The sequence below is a fragment of the Theropithecus gelada genome, chromosome 1, assembly GCF_003255815.1.
Source record: "Theropithecus gelada isolate Dixy chromosome 1, Tgel_1.0, whole genome shotgun sequence".
In the NCBI taxonomy this organism is placed as follows: Eukaryota; Metazoa; Chordata; class Mammalia; order Primates; family Cercopithecidae; genus Theropithecus; species Theropithecus gelada.
The window spans coordinates 165190245-165213620 of NC_037668.1; the positions used below are offsets into that span (position 1 = coordinate 165190245).

At 38.6% G+C, this 23376-nt stretch overlaps 2 protein-coding genes across 3 annotated transcripts in view; both read left to right on the top strand.

The window, feature by feature from the left end:
• Window positions 1-22892, top strand: part of KIF14 (kinesin family member 14) — a 64545-nt gene extending 41653 nt beyond the window's left edge. Inside the window, exons 21-29 of one of the 2 annotated variants that reach the window (XM_025392609.1) lie at window positions 2312-2412; window positions 5190-5284; window positions 9131-9355; window positions 9547-9734; window positions 14994-15152; window positions 16419-16541; window positions 20423-20497; window positions 21549-21687; window positions 22373-22892. In XM_025392609.1, the coding sequence (XP_025248394.1) occupies window positions 2312-2412; window positions 5190-5284; window positions 9131-9355; window positions 9547-9734; window positions 14994-15152; window positions 16419-16541; window positions 20423-20497; window positions 21549-21687; window positions 22373-22752 (1485 nt within the window). In that variant the 3' untranslated portion in view covers window positions 22753-22892. The remainder of the gene's footprint in view (window positions 1-2311; window positions 2413-5189; window positions 5285-9130; window positions 9356-9546; window positions 9735-14993; window positions 15153-16418; window positions 16542-20422; window positions 20498-21548; window positions 21688-22372) is intronic. The other variant, XM_025392610.1, reaches the window with a different exon arrangement.
• Window positions 12292-13015, top strand: LOC112629128 (60S ribosomal protein L10-like). Its single transcript, XM_025392618.1, has one exon. It carries the CDS (start codon window positions 12482-12484, stop codon window positions 12971-12973), a length of 492 nt encoding a protein of 163 aa, XP_025248403.1. The 5' UTR covers window positions 12292-12481; the 3' UTR covers window positions 12974-13015.
• Window positions 22893-23376: the final 484 nt, after the last annotated feature.

Below are 23376 nucleotides of genomic sequence, written 5' to 3' on the forward strand. Positions count from 1 at the left end.
ATAAAAACAAAGTAAAACAAAGGAAAGCAATGAAAAGAATCATGATGAGATAAAAGCAATAATTAATTAGAAATTAATAAATATAAGCTCTTGTTCTTTGAAAAGATAAATGTGATTTTAGAAATGAGAAGTGGCATTTAAGTAAACATAAAGAAAACATTTAAAAATTATGTTACTATAAAACTTTATGGTAATAAATTTGACAATTTCCTATAAAGAAAAGACTTTTTAGAAAAAAGATAAATTATGAAATTTAACTTCATAGGTGAATAATCATGCAATAATTTGAAACATTCGTCAACAAACTGGCCTCAAAAAAAAAAAAAAAAAAAAAGTGTAGGAAAAGAAGGTGCTAATCTCAGACACTCTTATGGGTAAGCTCTTTTAAACTGCCAAAGAACAGATAAATCTTATTCTGTTTAAACTATTCTAGAACATAGCAATAAATAGAAAGTGTCACAGTTTATCTTATGCTAGAATAAGTGATTAAAAACAACACAAACAAAAACCACAAAAACTGAAAAGATGACTCAGAAGAGAATTACCAACCAATCTTTTTTGTTTGTTTGTTTGTTTTTGAGACGGAGTCTCACTCCATCGCCAGGCTGGAGTGCAGCGGCGCGAGTTCAGCTCACTGCAACCTCTGTCTCCCAGTTCAAGCAATTCTCCTGCTTCAGCCTTCCTAGTAGCTGGGACTACAGTTGCGCGCCACCATGCCCAGCTAATTTTTAGATTTTTAGTAGAGACGAGGTTTCACCACGTTGGCCAGGATGGTCTCAATCTCTTGACCTTGTGATCCACTTGCCTCGGCCTCCCGAAGTGCTGGGATTACAGGCGTGAGCCACTGTGCCTGGCCTACGAACTAATCTTAATATGAACACAGTTATAAAAATCCTAAAAGAAATGTTAGCAGGGTCGGGCACGGTGGAGGCCGAGGCTGCAGGATCACTTGAGCCCAGGAATTCAAGAACAGCCTGGGTAACGTAGTTTTTGTTTGTTTGCTTATTTGTTTGTTTTGAGACAGAGTTTCGCTCTGTCGCCCAGGTTGTAGTGCAGTGGCACAATCTTGGTTCACTGCAACCTTCGCCTCCCAGGTTCAAGCAATTCTTGTTCCTCGGCTTCCTGAGTATCTGGCTTACGTGCCACCACACCCAGCTAATTTTTTTTTTTTTTTTTTGTATTTTTAGTAGAGTCAGGATTTTACCATGTTGGCCATGCTGATCTCAAACTCCTGACCTCAGGTGATCCGCCTGCCTCGGCCTCCCAAAATGCTGGGATTACAGAGATGAGCCACCACACCCAGCCGACCCTGTCTCTTTTACCAAAAATCTGAAAATTAGACAGATGTGGTGGTGCATGCCTGGAGTCCCAGCTGCTTGGAAGGCTGAGGTTAGAGGATTACCTGAGTCCAGAAGGTCAAGGTTGCTCTGTAATCCCAGCACTTTGGGAGGCTGAGATGAGAGGGTCACTTGAGCCCAGCCTTCTCCCTACAAAAGAAAAAAAGAGAATTCTTACACCATGAAGAAGTAGGGTTTATGTCATAAATGCGAAGTATATTCATAATAGAAAATCCAAAAAGGCTGAAAGCAATCATACCAAAGCATTGACAATGTTTATATGAAAATGATGGGTTTATGAGTGGTTTTAATTTTTTTCTTTGTGTTTATATGTATTAATAATTTCTAAATTTTCTACAATTAATATGAATTGCTTGTGTTTTTAGAACAACAAAAGTAGCATGGAGGTCATTTGATTATTCTTGCTTTGATATATACTTTAAAACCTAGTGGTTGAATTAACCTAGCTTTAACTTACCTCCTACTTTTAACCATTCATTGCAATTTTTTACTTATATTTCTGTATAATTATACTGTCTCTGAATCAAGTTCTTTGTAGCATTTTGCTAGAACTGTAATTGTTATTACTTTAAATATGTAAAATATAGACTATAATCCTGATCAAGATATTCAACCAGGAAGTGACTACATCTTAACTTCGTCAGATTATTCTTTTGTGTCTCTCCTGAGGATTTTATTGTTTATGTTTTTACTATTCTTATAAATCTCAAGTTTATTATTCCTGAATTATTTAATGATTTCTATTGTTTTTATTAAAAGTAGATGTCTTTTAATATCATCCATATCATCGTGTGATTGATAATTTGATCAGGAATGATTTTTTAGACTTATCAGATAATATATAATCTTGCTAATTTTATGGTTTAAATGTAACAAAGGTTTTAATCTTTTTTTTCTTAGTTACTAAACATTTTTTTCACCCCAAATTAACTGAAACTATATATTTTTCTTAGAGTAATGGTAGTAACAGAGATGAAGATGTCTTTTGTGATCCTGAAGATGAATGGGAACCTGACATTACAGATGCACCAGTTTCTTCACTTTCTAGAAGGAGGTAAAGACATTTTTGTTAGTGGTTTTCTTGCTCTGTGTGCACGCGCGCGTGTGTGCGTAAATTGTATATCATATATATTATTTCCTTATTTTAAAAGAACCATTGTCATGATAGATGTCTGGATAGGAAACCCAGAACTATAAGAGGAATAACATGTTATTCGTCAAATTACAGCACTTAGGGCATTAAATTGTTTATTAGTCAGAAGAGAAACCAGATTTTCAGTGTTTCATCATGTAAGTCTTAAGAGCAACTTAGAGTAGCATAAATTAAATTTTCCGTAAAAATGAACAGTATTTAATTACTTTTAAATTATCCTTTCTCTGGCCAGGTGTGGTGGCTTACACCTGTAATCCCAGCACTTTGGGAGGCCGAGGTGGGTGGATCACAAGGTCAGGAGATCTAGACTATCCTAGCTAACACTGTGAAACCCCGTCTCTACTAAAAAATACAAAAATTAGCCGGGCGTGGTGGAGGGCGCCTGTAGTCCCAGCTACTCGGGAGGCTGAAGCGGGAGAATGGCATGAACCTGGGAGGCGGAGCTTGCAGTAAGCCAAGATCCCGCCACTGCACTCCAGCCTGGGTGACAGACGGAGACTCCGTCTCTAAAAAAAAAAAAAAAAAACTTTTAGCCTCCTGTATGTTGGTAATTTACATCATATTTTCTGTTGACTTTTAAGTTAATAATTAGGGAAGCAGCAGAAATTTAAAATGTTACCAAAAATCAAAACATCTCAGCGTTTTCTAAGATTTTCAAATTGGGTGTTTTTATTTCACAGAGATATTTTTGGATACTTCTATAATTTAAAACTGTCATATTTTTTAAAAATGAATTGCTCTTAGTCTGAGACCTTGTATATGAAGTTTCAGCCTTGTAAGAATGTTTATGACAGAATTCCAAACTCTGAGAATGCCTGCAGGTAATGGAAACACTGACAGATTCTTAATTATAGAACTTCTACTGGGCAATGATATGCCACAGTCGTTCTGCAATAAAATAGACTAGTTTGGCTGCCTCTAAATTTTGATATATACTGTTGACAGTTAAAAGTAAATTTCCCTCTGATGTTAAGTAAAAACTCTTTGAAAGTAATATGACAAGCATTTTACTTGGGTTTAAACATTGTTTAACTATGATATTGTTGCAAGAATACTTGTTTTCCTAGTTTAGACTTGCTGTAATAATATACTTTTTTTCACCGCTAAGTAGAAAAACTGTAATATTTGAGAATTGATATTTCCTTTCCCTTTTATCAGTCCTATTTCTGTGTTCTTGTAGGAGTTCATAGCGAAAATTTTATATTTGAAACATTTAGGCTACTAGTGATAGAATGCTTTGGCTTAATAATCTTTTCAACAAATAGTATTTTTCTTTGAGTCGCCAACTGTAGTACAGAGTTGTGTTAGGAAAAAATACTTCAAAGGATCCACTAAATTTAGATCTAGATCACTGCTCTGTTAGTTTCATCGACATAGGAATTAGAATTTGGGTTTAAAAAATTTATAGATGAATGGCAATATGGAGGTAGGCTGCTTTCTCCAGTAGCAGAAAGGGTGGCCTCCATTTTCAAGAAGCAAACAGAAAGAAAGAAAATAACAGCTTAGGCAGCCAAGCAAACTCAAAGCAGAAATTGGGGCATTTTTATAGGCTGAGGAAAAAGAGGTCAGCAAAAAGAGCAATTAGAGATAGAAACATTTCTTCCATTTGTACCACTGCTGCACTTCACAGGTATTATGCTTTGCACACAGTGTAGCAGATACCTACTTTCATGTTTATTTACCTAAATCACTTCCCTGTTTAAAATCTTTCCTTGAAACATTGAGTACACATGGACACAAAGAAGTGAATAATAGACACTGGGGCCTATTTGAGGATGGTGGGTGGGAGGAAGGTAAGGATTGAAAAACTCTTTAATACCATCAGGTATTATGCCTGTTACCTGTGTGACAAAATTATCTGTAGACCAAACCCCCACAGCATGAAATTTATCCATGTAACAAACCTGCACGTGTACCCTTTGAACCTAAAATCAAAGTTGAAAGAAAATAAATAAATCCCAACTCGGCCACTTAAAAAAATAAGATAAAATCCTTCCCTGGATAATTTCCTCAGGATAAAATCCAAGCTTTATTGACATACAAAGACCACCTCAAGCTGGCCCCTGTGCACCTCCCAGCCTCATCCCTTGGTGCTCTCTCTCTTACATTATAGGCCACAGTCCTTCTGAACCTCGTTTGGTTCATTGCGTGTACACTACTTTCATTTATCAAGTCTTCCTGTTGCTTGTGCCTGTTTCCCAAGCCTGCACTCTGTTTGGCTAAGTTTTACTTATCCTTGAGGGTCACTGCTCCAAGGAGGCCCCCTGGCTTCTTGGGCCAGGTCAAATTTTTTTATAGAGTCTACCACAACACTCTATGCCTTCATCACATTCATTACTTTATTGTCATTATTTGCCTAATTTATCTCTTTGGTTCCGGACTTTAAGTCTAGTGAGCCTAGAAACCAGGTTTGCCACATTTTACCACAATATCCAGAGCCTGCAAATAGTAGTGCTCAATAAATATTTATTCTGTTTAATTAACTATCTGCCTAGAACAGTGCCTGTAAATAGTAAAATTCTTGCTCAGTTAACCAAATGAATTTTTCCTTGGATGAAAATTTTTAATGAAAAACACACACATGAATGTCCATTTTCTTTAGAGAACTTATAAGTATTCTTAATAATATTATTCCATGTGGTATAGAACTGCTAATCGTATGGTTTGTCTTTTTTCAGGAGCAGGAGTTTGATGAAGAACAGAAGAATTTCTGGTTGTTTACATGACATACAAGTTCACCCAATTAAGAATTTGCATTCTTCACATTCATCAGGTATTTTTTTCTTCACATTTTCTGCACGGCGAGAAAAGCATTAAGTCCTTGTTCTACCATTACATTTTTTCTTGTCCTTGTGCAAATCATTTCATTTCCTGGAAGCTTCCGATCCTCTGTAAAATTCCTTTCCACTTCAAAAATTCTGTGCTCTGTGATTTATTTCAAAACCTTTTAGTAGAATAACTAATTCAAATGTGGAAGATGTATTCGTTCCAAAATGTATGAGAATATTACTTCCTTACAAGTGAAAAAAGCAAAGTGCAGCGGATTATGTATTTTATTCTATCATTTGTGTGAGGAAGAGAAAAAAGAAGATGTGGACATAGGTGCTTGTAAATGAATAAGATCTCTCTGGAGAACTACACCAAAACCCCAAAGTGCTGGTTGTACATGGCAGCATGGGGATGGAGACAGGACAGGAAGGATGGCACCCTTTTCACTGCATACCCTTTGGTTTCTTCTGAATTTTGCATAATGATCTATGTATCATCTATCCCAAAATTATTTCAATTTTTTAAAAAAGTTAAGGAATTATTCCTGTAAATATTTTGTACCGATATTTATTATAATGTTATTTTAAAATGTAGGAGGAGAGGATACACTGTAAATTGTATATGTGTAACTACCTGTAATAATTACAATTTAAAAATTACTACCTGCTGGGCCAGGCAGCTGCATGACTGGTAATCCTAGCACTTTGGGAGGCTGAGGTGAGTGGATCACCTGAGGTTGGGAGTTCTAGACCAGCCTGACCAACATGGAGAAACCCGGTCTCTACTAAAAATACAAAATTAGCTGGGCGTGGTGGCGCACGCCTGTAATCCCAGCTACTTGAGAGGCTGAGGCAGGAGAACCGCTTGAACCCGGGAGGCAGAAGTTGCGGTGAGCCGAGATGGCGCCACTGCACTCCAGCCTGGGCAACAAGAATGAAACTCCATCAAAAAAAAAAAAAAATTACTACCTGCTAACAATAGATTACTATGCAGCAATAAAAAAGAAGGAATGACTGATTCACACAATAACCTGGATGAATTCCAGAAACATAATGTTGAGTTAAAGAAGCAGATCCAAAAGAGTATATACTACGTGATTCCTTTTATATGAAGTTTAAGGACAGGCAAACTAAACTATGGTGACAAAAGCCAGAGTAGTTTAGAACTGAATAGTGGTTACCTCTGTTGGGAGTTAGTAACCCAGAAGAGGAAACCTGTTGGGATGGGATGGTGGAAATGTTGTATACGTTGAACTAAGTGGGGTTTGCATACGTACGCATATATAAATCAGCTGTACACTTAAGATATATGCACTTTACAGTACACATATTTAGTAAACAAAAATTTTAAAATAATTATGTAACATAATACCTATTTGATAAAGGTTCTAATAGAATATGAGTAGCCATAAAAGGTATTATATCTCATCTTGACTTAAAATTTTAGAAATTAGGGTTTCTTTTAGGAAGATAATTGTGATCCTACTACTTATTTAATCTAAGGTAGATTAAAATATGCTGTGGGTTTTTTATTTACCAGCAAAATAAAAAGATATATATCTGTGGTAGCAACTTATTTATTTGGTATTATCTGAGTAAGATACTTTACAAAAATAATTTTAAGGGAAGTCAGAGATAGAAAAGGTCTTTGCTTATTTGCGGTTTTCAAAGACGGAAATGGAAACCCACATGTGAACTTAGTAGGACCCCGTCTGGGCAGCTGTGAGTGGAGGAAGGGGCACCAGGCCTGGGGATGAGGGGCTGTACCCCAGTGTCTAGCACTTTCTAGCTTTGGGAAGTTGAGCAAGTATCTTAACTTGTAAAATTCAGGGCCATATATTTTACTGTATTTTTGCAGATATTTCTAAAATGTTTTTGTTGGATTTTAGAAAGCATTAATACAATTATCTTCTTAAATAGAGAATATATAGTTAACTATTCTCGAATAGTTAATATATAGTTAACTATTCTCGAATATATAGTTAGTTATTCTCGATAATAACTATAGTCATTATCATCATAATGATATTGAGTCATCGTTACCCTGCTGTAGCTTTGGGTTTTGTAGCTTTTCTTTTTTCTCTTTACAAAACCAAACTCTTTTTTTTTTTTTATTTTTAGTAGAGACAGGGTTCACCATGTTGGCCAGGCTGGTCTTGATCTCCCAACCTCGTGATCCACCCGTCTCAGCCCCCCAAAGTGCTGGGATTACAGGCGTGAGCCACCACGCCCGGCCTTCTTTTTTTTTTTTTTTTTTTTTTTTTGAGAGGAGTGTCACACTGTTGCCTGGGCTGGTGTGCAGCAGTGCCATCTCGGCTCGCTGCAGCCTTCGCCTCTGAGGTTCCCGCAATTCTCCTGCCTCAGCCTCCCGAGTAGCTAGGATTACAGGTGCCCACCACCATACCCAGCTAGTTTTTTGTATTTTTAGTACAGACAGGGTTTTACTATGTTGGCCAGGTTGGTTTCGAACTCCTGACCTTGTGATCTGCCCGTCTTGGCCTCCCAAAGTGCTGGCGTGAGCCACCGCACTGGCCTAGAAACCAAACTTACCTTTGTTCTAGTTTTTTAATATTGCCCACCCTATGCCTTTATTCTATCTCCTTTTAGTTTGCTGCTTTTAAACACCTATGAAATGGACCAGAAAACTTAATCTTGTCTATTAAATAAGAATAATTATACTCAATATATTAGGACTCCAGGATAAAGTTATTTCCAGAGGTTCTGAATGAATCTTTCAAACTTTTCATTTATTTCTGGTTTAGACAGTGCTTTGAAGATCCATCTCTCAGAGATGTGCTATATAAACTGTAGATAATCAGTTGGTTTTAGCCTATCTTGATTGTAATATACCTCAAGGAGAAACTATTGTAAAGTAGAAGTACTGAGACATTATGTTTTTTTTGTTTTTGATTTTTGTTTTTGAGATGGAGTTTCGCTCTTTTTGCCCAAACTGGAGTGCAATGGTGCGATCTTGGCTCACTGCAACCTCTGCCTCCCGGGGTCAAGCAATTCTCCTGCCTCAGCCTCCCAAGTAGCTGGAATTACAGGCGCCCACCATCATGCCTGGCTAATTTTTTATTTTTAGTAGAGACAGGGTTTCACCGAGTTGGCCAGGCTGGTCTTTAACTCCTGGCCTCAGATGATCTGCCCACCTCGGCCTCCCAAAGTGCTGGGATTACAGGCGTGAGCCACCGTGCCTGGCCCAACCCTGTCTCTTAAAAAAAAAAAAAAAAGAAAGAAAGAAAAGAAAATTAATTCCTACCAAAAAATAAACAAAGAGATTAAACCAATGGTTACGTGGGATATTTGGATTCTCTATAGTCTCATAGTACAGTCAGGGAGCTACTAAATCTATGGATTGATTGATGCTGTTGAAAGGTTAATGGATCCATAAATGGAATTGTGTTTTCACTTTAGCATACAGAAATGAGGCTGAATTGAAATAAGTATAGCCTACTTTGAATTTATTGATCAATGATCCTATAATATGCTTGCATTAAAACATTTGTTTGAAAGTATTATGCCTGAACATTTTTGGAAGAGAAATAGTATATGAGTAACACTTGCAAGCAGCAGAGGGGTAGTTTCTGCAGAATTAACATTATGGAGCACCCTGGAAATCAACATATGCAGCATAACATGGAAGATATACTTCCAAGTACAGCATAGCATACGATGTTGTATATACTAATAGTTTTGTTTTTCTAATTCCACAACGAACACAAAAATGCTTTGTTGTTGTAATACATTTAAATAGTGCGGAAATACATAAAGTAAGGATCCCATTTTTTTAAAAAAGAAAGTATTATTCCAAAAACAAAGCTTAAAATGGCTATTTTCTGTTGATCTAGGTTTAATGGACAAATCAAGCACCATTTACTCAAATTCAGCAGAGTCATTTCTTCCTGGAATTTGCAAAGAATTGATTGGTTCTTCATTAGATTTTCTTGGACAGAGTTATGGTGAAGAAAGAACTATAGCAGACAGCCTAATGAATAGTTTTCTTAAAATTTATAATGGGCTATTTGCCATTTCCAAGGCTCATGAAGAACAAGATGAAGAAAGTCAAGATAACTGTAAGCAATCCCACTGCTTTTCTTAACTCACATAAATGATTATTTTCTGCACATTGCACTTCGTTTTGAATGATTATTTGGCACATCTGGCATGCATCTTTTAACTGTGTTAAATGTTTTAATGATGATCATATATGAGTTATTTTATTTGGATATTATTTCTTCCAGTAATTTTTCTTCTTCTTTCAAAGTGTTTTCTTCTGATCGAGCAATCCAGTCACTTACCATTCAGACTGCATGTGCTTTTGAGCAGCTAGTAGTGCTAATGAAACACTGGCTGAGTGATATACTGCCTTGTACCACCAACATAGCAAGACTTGAGGATGAATTGAGACAAGAAGTTAAAAAACTGGGAGGCTACTTACAGTTATTTTTGCAGGTAAATTGATTTGCTTATTATCATTTGAAGGATTCATTTAATAATTATTTATTGACTTTCTACTGTCTGTATCTTCCCCAATATTAGCTCTGTATGATTTTCAAAAGTACGTTCTGTTTTGAAGTCCTGAGACTGTGGATGTCTGTAATTGATTTATGGAACAAAGACTTACATGGCTCTCTATGTACGAGTAGTTCTAAGTGATTTACAAATATTAACTCATTTAATCCTTATAACAACCCCAGCAGTGGGCACTGTTATCACCGTCTTGTAGATGAGGAAATGGAGGCACAGGGAAAATAAATGTACCATCCAATGTTACCTAACTAGTAAATGACTGAGTTGGATTTGGATCCAGGCAGTCTCGGGCCCAGTTCATGCTCTACCATTATACCATGCTGGCCCTCAATAAGGGATACTGGGAAGAGAGACGGAGTCTTGCTCAGGGTATGGGATTGGGTTTCAACTCAGACTCAGTTGGCCACAATCCTGCTGACACAGAGACAAGGAAATAATTTTGTTTTCCTGCTTATCTTGTGTCAGATAAGATTAGGTTTGGCTGTAAGAAGAAGTAAGATGAAAGCTTATTGTCTCTCACATAAAATCTAGATGTAGACATAGTGGCTGTGATCCACAGAGTCCTCAGGATCCAGGCTCCTCCCAGTGGTCCCCTCTGCCATGCCCAAAGTATAGCCCCTGATTTCATGACCCACCATGGAGGAGCCCCATCTGAGCTCAGCAGAGCAGGGTAGAAGGAGTGGTGAGAAGGATAGGGCGAAGTTTGCCTTCTTTTTTTGTTTTTTTGTTTTTTTGTTTTTTTTGAGATAGAGTCTCACTCTTGTCACCCAGGTTGGAGTGCAGTGACGCGATCTCGGCTCACTGCAACCTCCGCTCCCGGGTTCAAGTGATTCTCCTGCCTCAGCCTCTCAAGTAGTTGGGATTACAAGTACCCACCACCATGCTCGGCTAATTTTTGTATTTTTAGTAGAGATGAGGTTTCACCATGTTGGCCAGACTAGTCTCGAACTCCTGACCTCAGGTAATCTGCTCACCTCAGCCTCCCAAAGTGCTGAGATTACAGGTGTGAGCCACCATGCCTGGCTGAAGTTTGCCTTCTTTTAAGGGAGGTTTCTGGAAATCACCATATGACACATCTATTTATATATCTTTGGCTAGAATTTTATCATTTGACTACATCTAGCTGCAAGTATCATGAGGAAATTTATTTTTTAAAACAATTCTGGACACCCATATTCCAAGCCAAAAATCAAGGGATCTATGGAAGAAGTGGAAAATTGATATTGGAGAATACTTAGTCATCTACCATATTAACAAATTCCTTCATAAAAATTCATTGAATGTACAAAAGGAGCAGGTAAGGAAATAATGGTCGAGTACAGTGGCTCATGCCTGTAATCCTAGGACTTTGGGAGGATCAGTTAAGCCTAGGAGTTTGAGAGGAGCCTGGGCAACGTAGCGAATAATAAGTATCCAACTTGTTAGATACTTCGTCTCTAAAAAAATTTAAAAAATCAGCCAGCTGTGGTGGCATGTATCTGTGTTCCCAGCTACTTGGGAGGCTGAAGTGGGAAGATTGCTTGAGCCCAGGAGTTTGAGGCTACAGTGAGCCATGACTGCACCACTGCACTCCAGCCTGGATGACAGAGTGAGACCATGTCTCAATAATAATAACAAAAAATAGACAATTTTAAAGAAAATACTAAGAGGGTTAGATTTCACTTTTAAAAAAGGATAATTAGACCGTGTAATAAAATGTTCTAGAACACTTGAACAAATTTTATGTTATAGTGCCCATCAAAAGACTTTCCACATTCTATTATTGCGGTAGAATTTTTGTTGTGTCAAATACTTCCTGAATGGGCCGTTTACTAGCTGGGATGTGGAAATCTTTAACTGATCTAACTAGTAAACTTGAAATCAGATGATTGTTTTTAATGTCCGTTGTTCTCCCTCAGGAGGATTTTCTAGGTCTCCCCAAGACTTGGTTAGGCACCTGTCTTATTTGCTTCTCTAGTAACCCTGAACTTCACCTGTTATGACTTTTAATATAACATACTATTTATAAACCTGTACATCTCAATGGACAGTTAGCTCTGAGAAGGTAGAGGACAGTGGGTGTCTTTTTTCACAAGGCCCCATTATGTGATAGATGTTCAGTTGGATACTTGTTATTGAATGAATTATAAATTCATATGAGATGAAGGATGACTTTGGACATAGGTAATGAGGAAATAGATGACTAAGACGAAGGGTGGGGTTGGTGGTGGACTGCAAACAGGTGTGGATGAAGTAGTAGATGAAGGATAATTTCTGACAGCCTAGAACTATGAAAATGAAAGGTAGGACTGGCCAGAGAGCAAAGCTGGAGAGCCAGAAGGGAAGGGTCTGACTTAAGTTTGAGCCTAGGAAAGGAAGCTTGTTGAAGGATGGTCAGTGCTTAGTTGGCTCTCAGATTTTAGAGGCAGTACTAGAATAGTGGGAGAACACACGAAACAAAAACTCACTACTGGCACTTGAAAAACTGATGTTTGGCTCTTTCCCTTCGGCGCACCGCTGAAGATCCTGGTGTCGCCACGGGCCGCTGCCCCGCCCGTTGTTACCGGTATTGTAAGAACAAGCCGTACCCAAAGTCCCGCTTCTGCCGAGGTGTCCCTGATGCCAAGATTGGCATCTTTGACCTGGGGCGGAAGAAGGCAAAAGTGGATGAGTTTCCGCTCTGTGGCCACATGGTGTCAGATGAATATGAGCAGCTGTCCTCTGAAGCCCTGGAGGCTGCCGGAATTTGTGCCAATAAGTACGTGGTAAAAAGTTGTGGCAAGGATGGCTTCCATATCTGGGTGCGGCTCCACCCCTTCCACGTCATCCGCATCAACAAGATGTTGTCCTGTGCTGGGGCTGACAGGCTCCAAACAGGCATGCGAGGTGCTTTTGGAAAGCCCCAGGGCACTGTGGCCAGGGTTCACATTGGCCAAGTTATCATGTCCATCCGCACCAAGCTGCAGAACAAGGAGCATGTGATGGAGGCCCTGGGCAGGGCCAAGTTCAAGTTTCCTGGCCGCCAGAAGATCCACATCTCAAAGAAGTGGGGCTTCACCAAGTTCAATGCTGATGAATTTGAAGACATGGTGGCTGAAAAGCGGCTCATCCCAGATGGCTATAGGGTCAAGTACATCCCCAATCATGGTCCTCTGGACAAATGGCGGGCCCTGCACTCATGAGGGCTTCCAATATGCTGCCCCCTTCTTAATACTCACCAATAAATCCAAAAAAAAAAAAAAAAAAAAAGAAAAACCGATGTTTGAACGTATGCTAAATTAGTTGTGCCTCCTTGGGCAAACTGCTTAAATTTTTGAGTCTCCTGTTTCTCACAGGAAAATAAAACTGGGAATGCCTACTTGGCAGGACTGCTGTGAGGATCAGATGAATTAATGTTACAAGAATGTCTCTCGGCCGGGCGCGGTGGTCAAGCCTGTAATCCCAGCACTTTGGGAGGCCGAGACGGGCGGATCACGAGGTTGGGAGATCGAGACCATCCTGGCTAACACGGTGAAACCCCGTCTCTACTAACAAATACAAAAAAAAACTAGCCGGGCGAGGTGGCAGGCGCCTGTAGTCCCAGCTACTCGGGAGGCTGAGGTGAGGCAGGAGAATGGCGTAAACCCGGGAGGCGGAGCTTGCAGTGAGCTGAGATCCGGCCACTGCACTCCAGCCTGGGAGACAGAGCGAGACTCCGTCTCCAAAAAAAAAAAAAAAAAAAAAAAAGAATGTCTCTCTTAGGGTCACTGGTGTGTAGTTTCTTTCCTTCTTTTCGTTTTCTGAGAACACCACTTTGAACTGAACTGTGGGTTTCAACTCATAGCCCTGTGGGAAATCTTACACAAGGAATCAAGGATGGAGAGACCAGGTGACTTGGAGGGGAAGTTAGATTAAGCTCAGGAGAGACTTGTGTTAAGCTAGCAAACCTGAATTTAGTGACTATTCTTTCTACTAAGTATAGTTTGAGAATCCTTTTCTTGTAGCAATACAATTAGCATATTCCACAAAGCAGGCCAAGAGAAGTATTTTGAAGAGACACTACAGGGGGCAGGTAACAGAAAGAAGAAAAGCTCAAGAGAAGCTTCCTTATTCCTTTTTTGTATGTGTTCTCTGAGTGCATGTGGGAAGTCTTCTGTTTGAAGGGGTTTGGGGTTTTTTTTCACCCCTTTTGCTTCCCCTTCCTCTCCCTCTCGATTTCTTTTCTCCTGAGAAAATCATATCTTTATTAACTGTCAGATGGTTATCAGAACAGGAAAAGTTCAGAGGCAAAAGAGCCACCCTTCTTTTTCTTTCTTTTGGCTTTTACTTATTAATTCTGCCTTATATTTAGTTAATTTTATACTTACCTTATGTCTCCTATTAGTGTGTATGGTCTTTGAGGGTGGAGACTGTCTTACTTATTTTATCACCTTTAGTAGCCACAGGGCTGCATGTTTTCTGGTTCTGAGACATTTATGAAGTGAGATCACTATATCAATAAATGCAGAATTTATTTTCTCCAGATGATTTTTCTTTTTTTTTTTTTCTTTTTTGAAAATCAGCGAGACAGAGTCTCGCTCTGTCACCCAGGCTGGAGTGCAGTGGTGCGATCTTGGCTCACTGCAATCTCCGCCTCCCAGGTTCAAGTAATTCTCCTGCCTCAGCCTCCTGAGTATCTGGGATTACAGGCACCCGCCACCACGCCCAGCTAATTTTTGTATTTTTAGTAGAGGTGGGGTTTCACCATATTGGCCAGGCTGGTCTCAAACTCCTGATCTTGTGATCTGCCTGCCTTGGCCTCCCAAAGTGCTGGGATTACAGGCGTGAGCCACCATGCCCGGCACATTTTTCTTTCCTTTTTTTTTTTTTTTTTTAAGGTGGAGTCTTACTCTATCGCCCTGGCTGGAGTGCAGTGACACAATCTCAGCTTACTGCAACCTCTGCCTCCGGGTTCAAGCAATTCTCATGTCTCAGCCTACTGAGTAGCTAGGATTACAGGCGTGTGCCACTATGCTTGGCTAATTTTTGTATTTTTAGTAGAGAAAGGGTTTTACCATGTTGGCCAGGCTGATCTTGAACTCCTGACCTCAGGTGATCCACCCGCCTCAGCCTCCCAAAGTGCTGGAATTACAGGCTTGAGCCACTGTGCCCGGCCCTTATCTTTTCTTTACCACCTGTTATAATCTCATGTATCTGATACACTTGTCCATTTCTATCTTACAGGGATGCTGTTCGGATATTTCATCAATGATAAAAGAGGCTCAAAAGAATGCAATCCAAATTGTACAACAAGCTGTAAAGTATGTGGGGCAGTTAGCAGTTCTGAAAGGGAGCAAGCTACATTTTCTAGAAAATGGTAACAATAAAGCTGCCAGCATCCAGGTAATTTAACAATGTTAGTTTAGACAGACTTCATCAGAGGGAACATTAGACTTTTGATAATAGTATAGTACTAAACATGGCAAGTTCTTTTTAAGTTTTCAGAATAGCTTGCACTTTTAGTAGTTTTGCAATAAGATTTAAAACTGTTTGGGCCGGGCATGGTGGCTCATGCCTGTAATCCCAGCACTTTGGGAGGCCGAGGCAGATGGATCATTTGAGGTCAGGAGTTCGAGATCAGCTTGGCCAATAGGCGAAACCCCCATCTCTACTAAAAATACAAAAATTAGGCAGTCATGGTGGCCCATGCCTGTAATCCCAGCTACTCAGGAGGCTGAGGCAGGAGAATCACTTGAACCCAGGAGGCAGAGGTTGCAGTGAGCTGAGATTGCGCCAGTGCACTCCAGCCTGGGTGACAGAGTAAGACTCCATCTAAAAAAAAAAACCAACCAAACCAAACAAACAAAAAAAAACCTTTTAAATATATTGGATTATTTTGCAAACCTTATTTTACCTTTCGGATCCTTAATTTGATGCTAGCCATCTACTGTGGAGTGTTTTCTCAGCCAATCAACACATGAAAAACCCTGTAATACCAGAAAATTTGTATCTGCTTACTTTCACTATTTATGCTATTGAAAATATTGTATTATATTAGAATGTTGCTGTGCTCTGGCCAGGTGCGTCGGCTCACACCTGTACTCCCAACACTTTGGGAGGCCAAGGCTGGTGGATCACCTGAGGTCAGCAGTTCAAGACCAGCTTGGCCAACATGGCGAAATCCCGTCTCTACTAAAAATACAAAAATTAGCTGGGTGTGGTGGCAGGTGCCTGTAATCCCAGCTACTCAGGAGGCTGAGATAGGAGAATAGCTTGAACCAGGGAGTTGGAGGTTGCAGTGAGCTGAGATCATGCCGTTTCACTCCAGCTTGGGTGACGAGTGAAACTCCGTTTCAGAAAAAAAAAAAAAGAATATTCCTGTGTTCTAGCAATATAGAGCCCTGCTTAAAGATGATGAACTTTCTTTATAATATGTTATATATGGGATACTAAATTACAGATTTGCTAATTTTATTTCTTTGTAGACTACAGACTGTTAGTTCTTATTCTAGCTTTAGTTGAACTTAATAAACTTGGGCTGTATTATAGTCCTAAAGTAAGCAGAAAATATAACTTAATTACTTGATAGTTTAAAATATATAAAACCTAAATTTAAATAAAATATATAAAACCTAAATTTTCTAGTTAATGCTTAAATACTTTTTCTAGGAGGAATTCATGGATGCTATTTGTGATGGTGTAGGCTTAGGAATGAAGATTTTATTAGATTCTGGACTTGAAAAAGCAAAAGAACTTCAGCATGAACTCTTAAGGCAATGTACAAAAAATGAGGTAAGATGAATAAAAGAATATTCCGTATAGTACTAAATAATATGTAAAGTTGATTTTTTTCAATCAACAAATTCGATTTCTGTAAATTCATGTTTTAATTTGTTTTATTTTTCACTGAAGAGGCTGACATCATGATCTTATGGTGATATTTTCCCAAGTTATTCTTAATTCACTGCAGCCTCTATTGTTAATACTTTCCTTGATCCTATTGCAGCTATTTTCAAGAATTCAGTCTGTAAACTCCTAAGCAGAGAGTGGAGTGTGGTAGTGACACCTAGTGTTCGCTTTCTGGTTGTCATTTTCTTCCTTAGCTTTGTTTAGGCTTCGCCTCTTCTAAGAATGGAAACTATTAGTAACATTTATTGATTCACTATATTTAACTAAATATTTTTCTGGGGCATTCACATAAGATATTTCATATCAAGATACAGAACCAATAAGCATTTCAGTGATTTCCTAAAATATGTGTCCTCCCATCCTCCAGCTAACTAACATTACTTAGTACCTTAGGAAAGATCTGGGTTTTAATATTAGAAGACACGTATTTGAAACCTGGTTCTATCACTTTCCACTTATCATTTAGCAAGTCACTTAATGCTCTGACCCTATTTCTTTACCTGTCACATGTAATCATACCTACTTCACAGGCTGTAAACTATTTATTGATTAATTTCCTCTGACAGTTACTGGACTAGGTGCTTTACATGTAACAGTGGTAAATCTTAGCCATTTCTTTAATGGATTTGTACTTTGTCAGTAAGAAAAAGCCCTATGAATATCATATTTCATATTCATGTCACTTTTCAAGGTGGGAATTTATATTCTTCATTTCATTGAATTGGAGTACTTTGCCTAATTACACAACTATTAAGCCCTGAGCCAGGATTTTATATTCTGCCTGACTCCAAAACTTAACATGTTACGTAAATAAGTTTTTAAAACTATTGTTCATGGATTAATTTTCTTTATTGACAATTATTGTTAGTGAAGTGGGGATTAGGAAGATAAAAATTCAGATTCTTATGAGACTGAATTTCAGAGACTTGTCTGTTTTAGAGTCTTGTCACAACATATTAAAAGCATCCCTGGCCAGGCATGGTGGCTCATGCCTGTAATCCCAGCACTTTGGAAGGCCAAGGCAGGAAGATAGCTTGAGCCCAGAGTGTGAAACCAGCCTGGGAATCAGCGAGACGTCGTCTCTACAAAAAATACAGAAATTAGCTGGGCATGGTGGCATGTACCTGTAGTACGAGCTACTCCAGAGGCTGAGGCAGGAGTAGTATTACTTGAGCCCAGGAGTTTGAGGCTGCAGTGAGCTGTGATTGCACCACTGCATACCAGCCTGTGCGACAGAGCAAGAGCTTGTCTCAAACAAACAAACAAACAAACAAACAAAAACCATCCCTGTCCATTCCATTGCTCTTGCTGGAGTCAAGTGGCTGGGGCAGTGCTACCTGGGGACATTGAGGTTCCTGAGATCTTAGCTACTAGGATGTCTCCTCATTTATATACATATTGTTTGATCTAGAAAAGTAGATCATGTGGAGGACTATTGCCTTCTGTCCCTCTGGGTGGTTGTTTCTGGGAAGGCATGGAGTAAGTTAGTTTTTTGTTGTTGTTGTGTAGAAAAACCTTGGTATTAATGTACTTCTAGCTCATCTTAGAATCTGAGGTGAAACTCTGTGTAAGCCACAGAGATTCTCCATCCCTTTGCTCATACTGCAGGGTTATACAGATTTCTCTCTGCCCAGAAAAACTCCATCTCAGAATAGGGGAAAGACATGGAACATTAAGCTGCTCTCCTATTTCCTATGTAGCCTTGAACAACTTACCTGAGCCTCAGTCATTCCATTTTTAAATGAGGATGATTATGCTTACTTCATAAAATTGTTTGAGGATCATATGAGATGAAGAAACAACATATATGAAAATACTCAAAATGTAGTGCCTGGTAAATCTTAAGTCATTCATCTTACTTGCACGCGTTCTCTTTTTCTCAATATATGTCTGTCTCCCTCACTTTGTGTTTTTTTGTTTTAAAAAATAAAAAGACGGGTGGGTGCAGTGGCTCACACCTGTAATCTCAGCATTTTGGGAGGCCGAGGTGGGTGGATCAAGAGATTGAGACTATCCTGGCCAAGTTGGTGAAACCCCATCTCTACTAAAAATACAAAAATTAGCTGGGCATGGTGGCGCATGCCTGTAGTGCCAGCTACTCAGGAGGCTGAGGCAGGAGAATCGCTTGAACCTGGGAGGCGGAGATTGCAGTGAGCCGAGGTTGTGCCACTGCACTCCAACCTGGCAACAGAGCAAGACTCAGTCTCAAAAAAAAAATTAATTAATTAATTAATTAATAAAAATAACACATTGTTACTAAATTTAGGAGTTCATATTGTCACTAAATCAAGCTTGCGCTCCAGTAGGCATGAGGCTGATTTCAGTTCCATAGTGCAACTTTGAAGAAAGGGACATACTGGGCTGTCAAAGGCTCATTCAGACCACCACTGACACCTCAAATTTGGTTTTGCTCGGCAGCAGCACCATTTATCACTAAAACACTTCACCATATTTGCAAAGTGATACCACTTTTGCAGTCTATCACTATTGCAAAGAATTTCTGCTGGCAATAAGTGCAGAAGGGTATAGAATAAATTAAAAGTATAGATGAAATAATATATGGGAATGTGCTTAGTAAGCTGTTGAAGTAGGTGCAGGTGTTAGCCTTGGTATTGTTTTGAGGAAATAAGCAGCAAAAGGGCCAGGCCCATCCTGTATACAATTGACGCTATCTACATACCCTCCTTTCTCTCATTTTCTTTCTATAGTATGACAAACCTGTACTTTGTTATTCATGGTAGGGTTTTAGTTTATCTATTCTTGTAAGTTAAAACTCCTCTAAGAACCTATAGAAGAAGGATAAAATATCCAAAGAAATAGAAAATAAGCTGAAACATAAAAGGCATTGGAGCTACAATTTTAAAGCTGGAGTCAGGAAGGAAAAATAATTTGGATATTCTTTTGGATATTCTTTTTTTTTTTTTTCAAGCATGTAACACAAATCTGAATTAAAGCTAGGGAAGAGCTCTGTGAGCAAAACCAATTAAATACTGAAAAAGAATTCCCCGGCAGAAATTGAGCAGGAAAGCACCTTAGGGGGCAGCATTGGATAGAATAAAAGCAAAGGCTTAGAATTTAGATGTGGGCTCCCACCCTAGTTCTCCGTCTTAGGAGTTAGGAACCAAGGTCTGTTTCCTTACCTGTAAAATGAGGTACACCATGGGCAGCATAGGACTATAATGGAGAATCAAATAATAAAACATTTATAAAGTTCTTATAGTATTTGCTTGATATGTTACCCCTTTCCAAGGGAAATTTTAGAAATTTCATATCTATAAATACTTAAGTATAACAAATTCTGTTATAACAAATATTAGAGGGTGTCCATATTTAATATAGAAATCAATGTGCAATTTATTTTGAAAGAAATTATTAGTGAATACAGGTGAATTAGACTGATTATTTTCCCATGTCACAGGTAAATAGAAAATACAGACTAAGTATATGATCAATGTGTTTAAAAGAAGAGTAATTGCTATGGCTTGAAATATTTTATGTAAATAAAATAAATGAGAGAGATTACAAAGTTGAGCTCTTGAAAGTAAAATAAACTTATTTGGAAAGAAGTCAATGTGCAATTTATTTTGAAAGAAATTTCACATAAATGATTTAAGTACTCTCAAGCTATTTAATTGCAATCCCAGAAATAGAACTCCAATCTTTGGTTCTAGACTAGAACTTTGTAAGTGTGGTCCTATGCAATTCTATGATTTTTATACTTCTGAATAATAAAGTATAATAAAATTTTTTAACATTCTCTATAGGTTACCAAAGAAATGAAAACTAATGCCATGGGATTGATTAGATCTCTTGAAAACATCTTTGCCGAATCGAAAATTGTAAGAGAAGCTTTAAATTGATTTTAATTTTGCTTATTTTTTATCATTTCGCTTGGTTCAAATTTAGATATTTTTATTTCTGTTTTTATCCTTAGCCAGAGACAACTCTTGTATATGTTTAATTGTAGCATGTAAGATAGCTCTTTATGTTTTTCATGTGTGTCATAACTTACTAGTTCTAGTAATGGATAAAGGATTGTATAGAAATTTTTAAATGTGTCTGTTTCTTATTGCTACTGGTTTAATACCTCAGCTTTTGCTTGGATGGTCATTATAGGCTAAAAAATTGTGTTTAATAATCATTGTGGGCCGGGCGCGGTGGCTCAAGCCTGTAATCCCAGCACTTTGGGAGGCCAAGATGGGCAGATCACGAGGTCAGGAGATCGAGACCGTCCTGGCTAACACGGTGAAACCCCGTCTCTACTGAAAAATACAAAAAACTAGCTGCCTGTAGTCCCAGCTACTCGGGAGGCTGAGGCAGGAGAATGGCATGAACCCGGGAGGCAGAGCTTGCAGTGAGCTGAGATCCAGCCACTGCACTCTAGCCTGGGTGACAGAGCGAGACTCCGTCTCAAAAAAAAAAAAAAAAATTGTGCTCAAAGATTTTAAAATACAGGTGAATTAGATAGATTATTCCCATGTCACAGGTAAAGAGAAAAATTAAGTATATGATCAATGTGTTAAAAAGGAGAGTAATCGCTATGGCTTGAAAATTTTTATTTAAATGAGAACTATTATAAAGTTGAGCTCTTAAAAATGAAATAAATGTATCTTTTCAGGTACTGGATAATAAATGGCACTGTTACTTTATTCCTTTCTCATGTAATAGGATGACAGACTTTGAAAATTAATTGAAAAGTCTGATTTCTTTTGAAAACAGTAATTAATATTGTATTTTGGTCTTGCTTATAGAAATAGAGTTAACACTGGTGAGGAAATTAAACTCTCTTTCTTAAAGAGAAGATTCTGGCAAATGAAATCATATTGACTGAGCCTTACTGCCATCGAACCTGTTAATGTATTATTTTAAATATTAACTTTATTTATACAGAAAAGTTTCCGAAGACAAGTACAAGAAGAAAACTTTGAATACCAAGATTTCAAGAAGATGGCTAATCATGCTCCAGAATTCTTAAAGTTAAAACATTGCTTAGAGAAAACTATTGAAATTATTATTTCTGCACTGAAAGGTATATTCTCAAATGGAGTTTATAATCAGAATTTATATTTTAAGGAACCTTAGACATCTTTCCTTTTTTTTGAGATGGAGTCTTGCTCTGTCACTCAGGCTGAAGTGCAGTGGCTCGATCTCAGCTCACTGCAACCTCCACCTCCTGGATTCAAGTAATTCTCCTGCCTCAGCTTCCAAGTAGCTGGGATTACAGGCATGTGCCACCATGCCCGGATAATTTTTGTAGAGATGGGGTTTTACCATGTTGGCCAGGCTGGTCTCAAACTCCTGACCTCAAACAATTCACCCACCTCAGCCTCCCAAAGTGCTAGGATTACAGGCATGAGCCACAGTGTCCGGCTGATATCTTTCCTTTTTATTTCTAACCTTTTCATTATTTTAGTCATTAACTGAAGCCTGCCCAATGCTACTTCACTGATATTAGTTACCCATATAGGAACTTGTATTTATAATTAAATTCCCACGTAATATGTCTATCAGTACTTCTGCCTAAATAATTAGATCCTAAAAAACCAGGTGCTTATCTAGCAAATAAACACTTTATGTGACTAATCTTCAGTAGTTTGGAATTGTTTTGATAGGGTCACTCTGACTTGAAAGATATCTAGAGTCTATAAAAGTCATAAATGCCTGATGAAAACTGAAAAGACTAATTAACCTTTCCCTCTCTCTCTTGCATATAGGATGCAGTAGTGATGTAAATCTTCTCCAGAATTGTGTTGAAAGTATTCGCAACTTGGCCAGTGATTTTTACAGTGACTTTGGTGTGCCTTCTACTTCTGTTGACAGCTATGAGAGTAGAGTAACTAATGTTGTCCACAAGGAACTAGAATCTCTAGCTAAGTCTCTCCTCTTTTGTTTTGAATCTGAAGAAAGCCCTGATTTGTTGAAACCTTGGGAAACTTATAATCAAAATACCAAAGAAGAACACCAACAATCTAAATCAAGCGGGATTGATGGCAGCAAGAATAAAGGTGTACCAAAGCGTGTCTATGAGCTCCATGGCTCATCCCCAGCAGTGAGCCCAGAGGAATGCACACCCAGTAGGATTCAGTGGGTGTGAATACTGATGTGTAGGCACTTTTATGACCACCCATGAAAGAAAAAGAACACTGGCGAGGCAATTTTCTCTATGCAGGAAATTATATGCAAAATTCTCTATGCAGGAGAGTATAAAGAGAAATCAGTACAGATATTTCAAAAAATTCCGTATCTTTTCATCTTTAAAGTATCTTTTTATTGCCGAGGCGCGGTGGCTCACACCTGCAATCCCAGCACTTTGGGAGGTTGAGGTGGGCGGATCATCAGGTCAGGAGTTCAAGACCAGCCTGACCAACATGGTGAAACCCTGTCTCTACTAAAAATACAAAAAAATTAGCCAGACATGGTGACGCACGCCTGTAATCCCAGCTACTCAGGAGGCTGAGACAGGAAAATCACTTGAACCTGGGAGGCAGAGGTTGCAGTGAGCCAAGATTGTGCCACTGTATTCCAGCCTGGGCAACAGAGTGAAACTCCGTCTCAAAAAAAAAAAAAAAAAAATCTTTTTATCACAGGGCTGGGTGCAGTGGCTCACACCTATAATCCCAGCACTTTGGGAGACCGAGGCAGGTGGATCACCTGAGGTCAGGAGTTTGAGACCAGCCTGGCCAACATGGTGAAACCCTGTCTCTACTAAAAATACAAA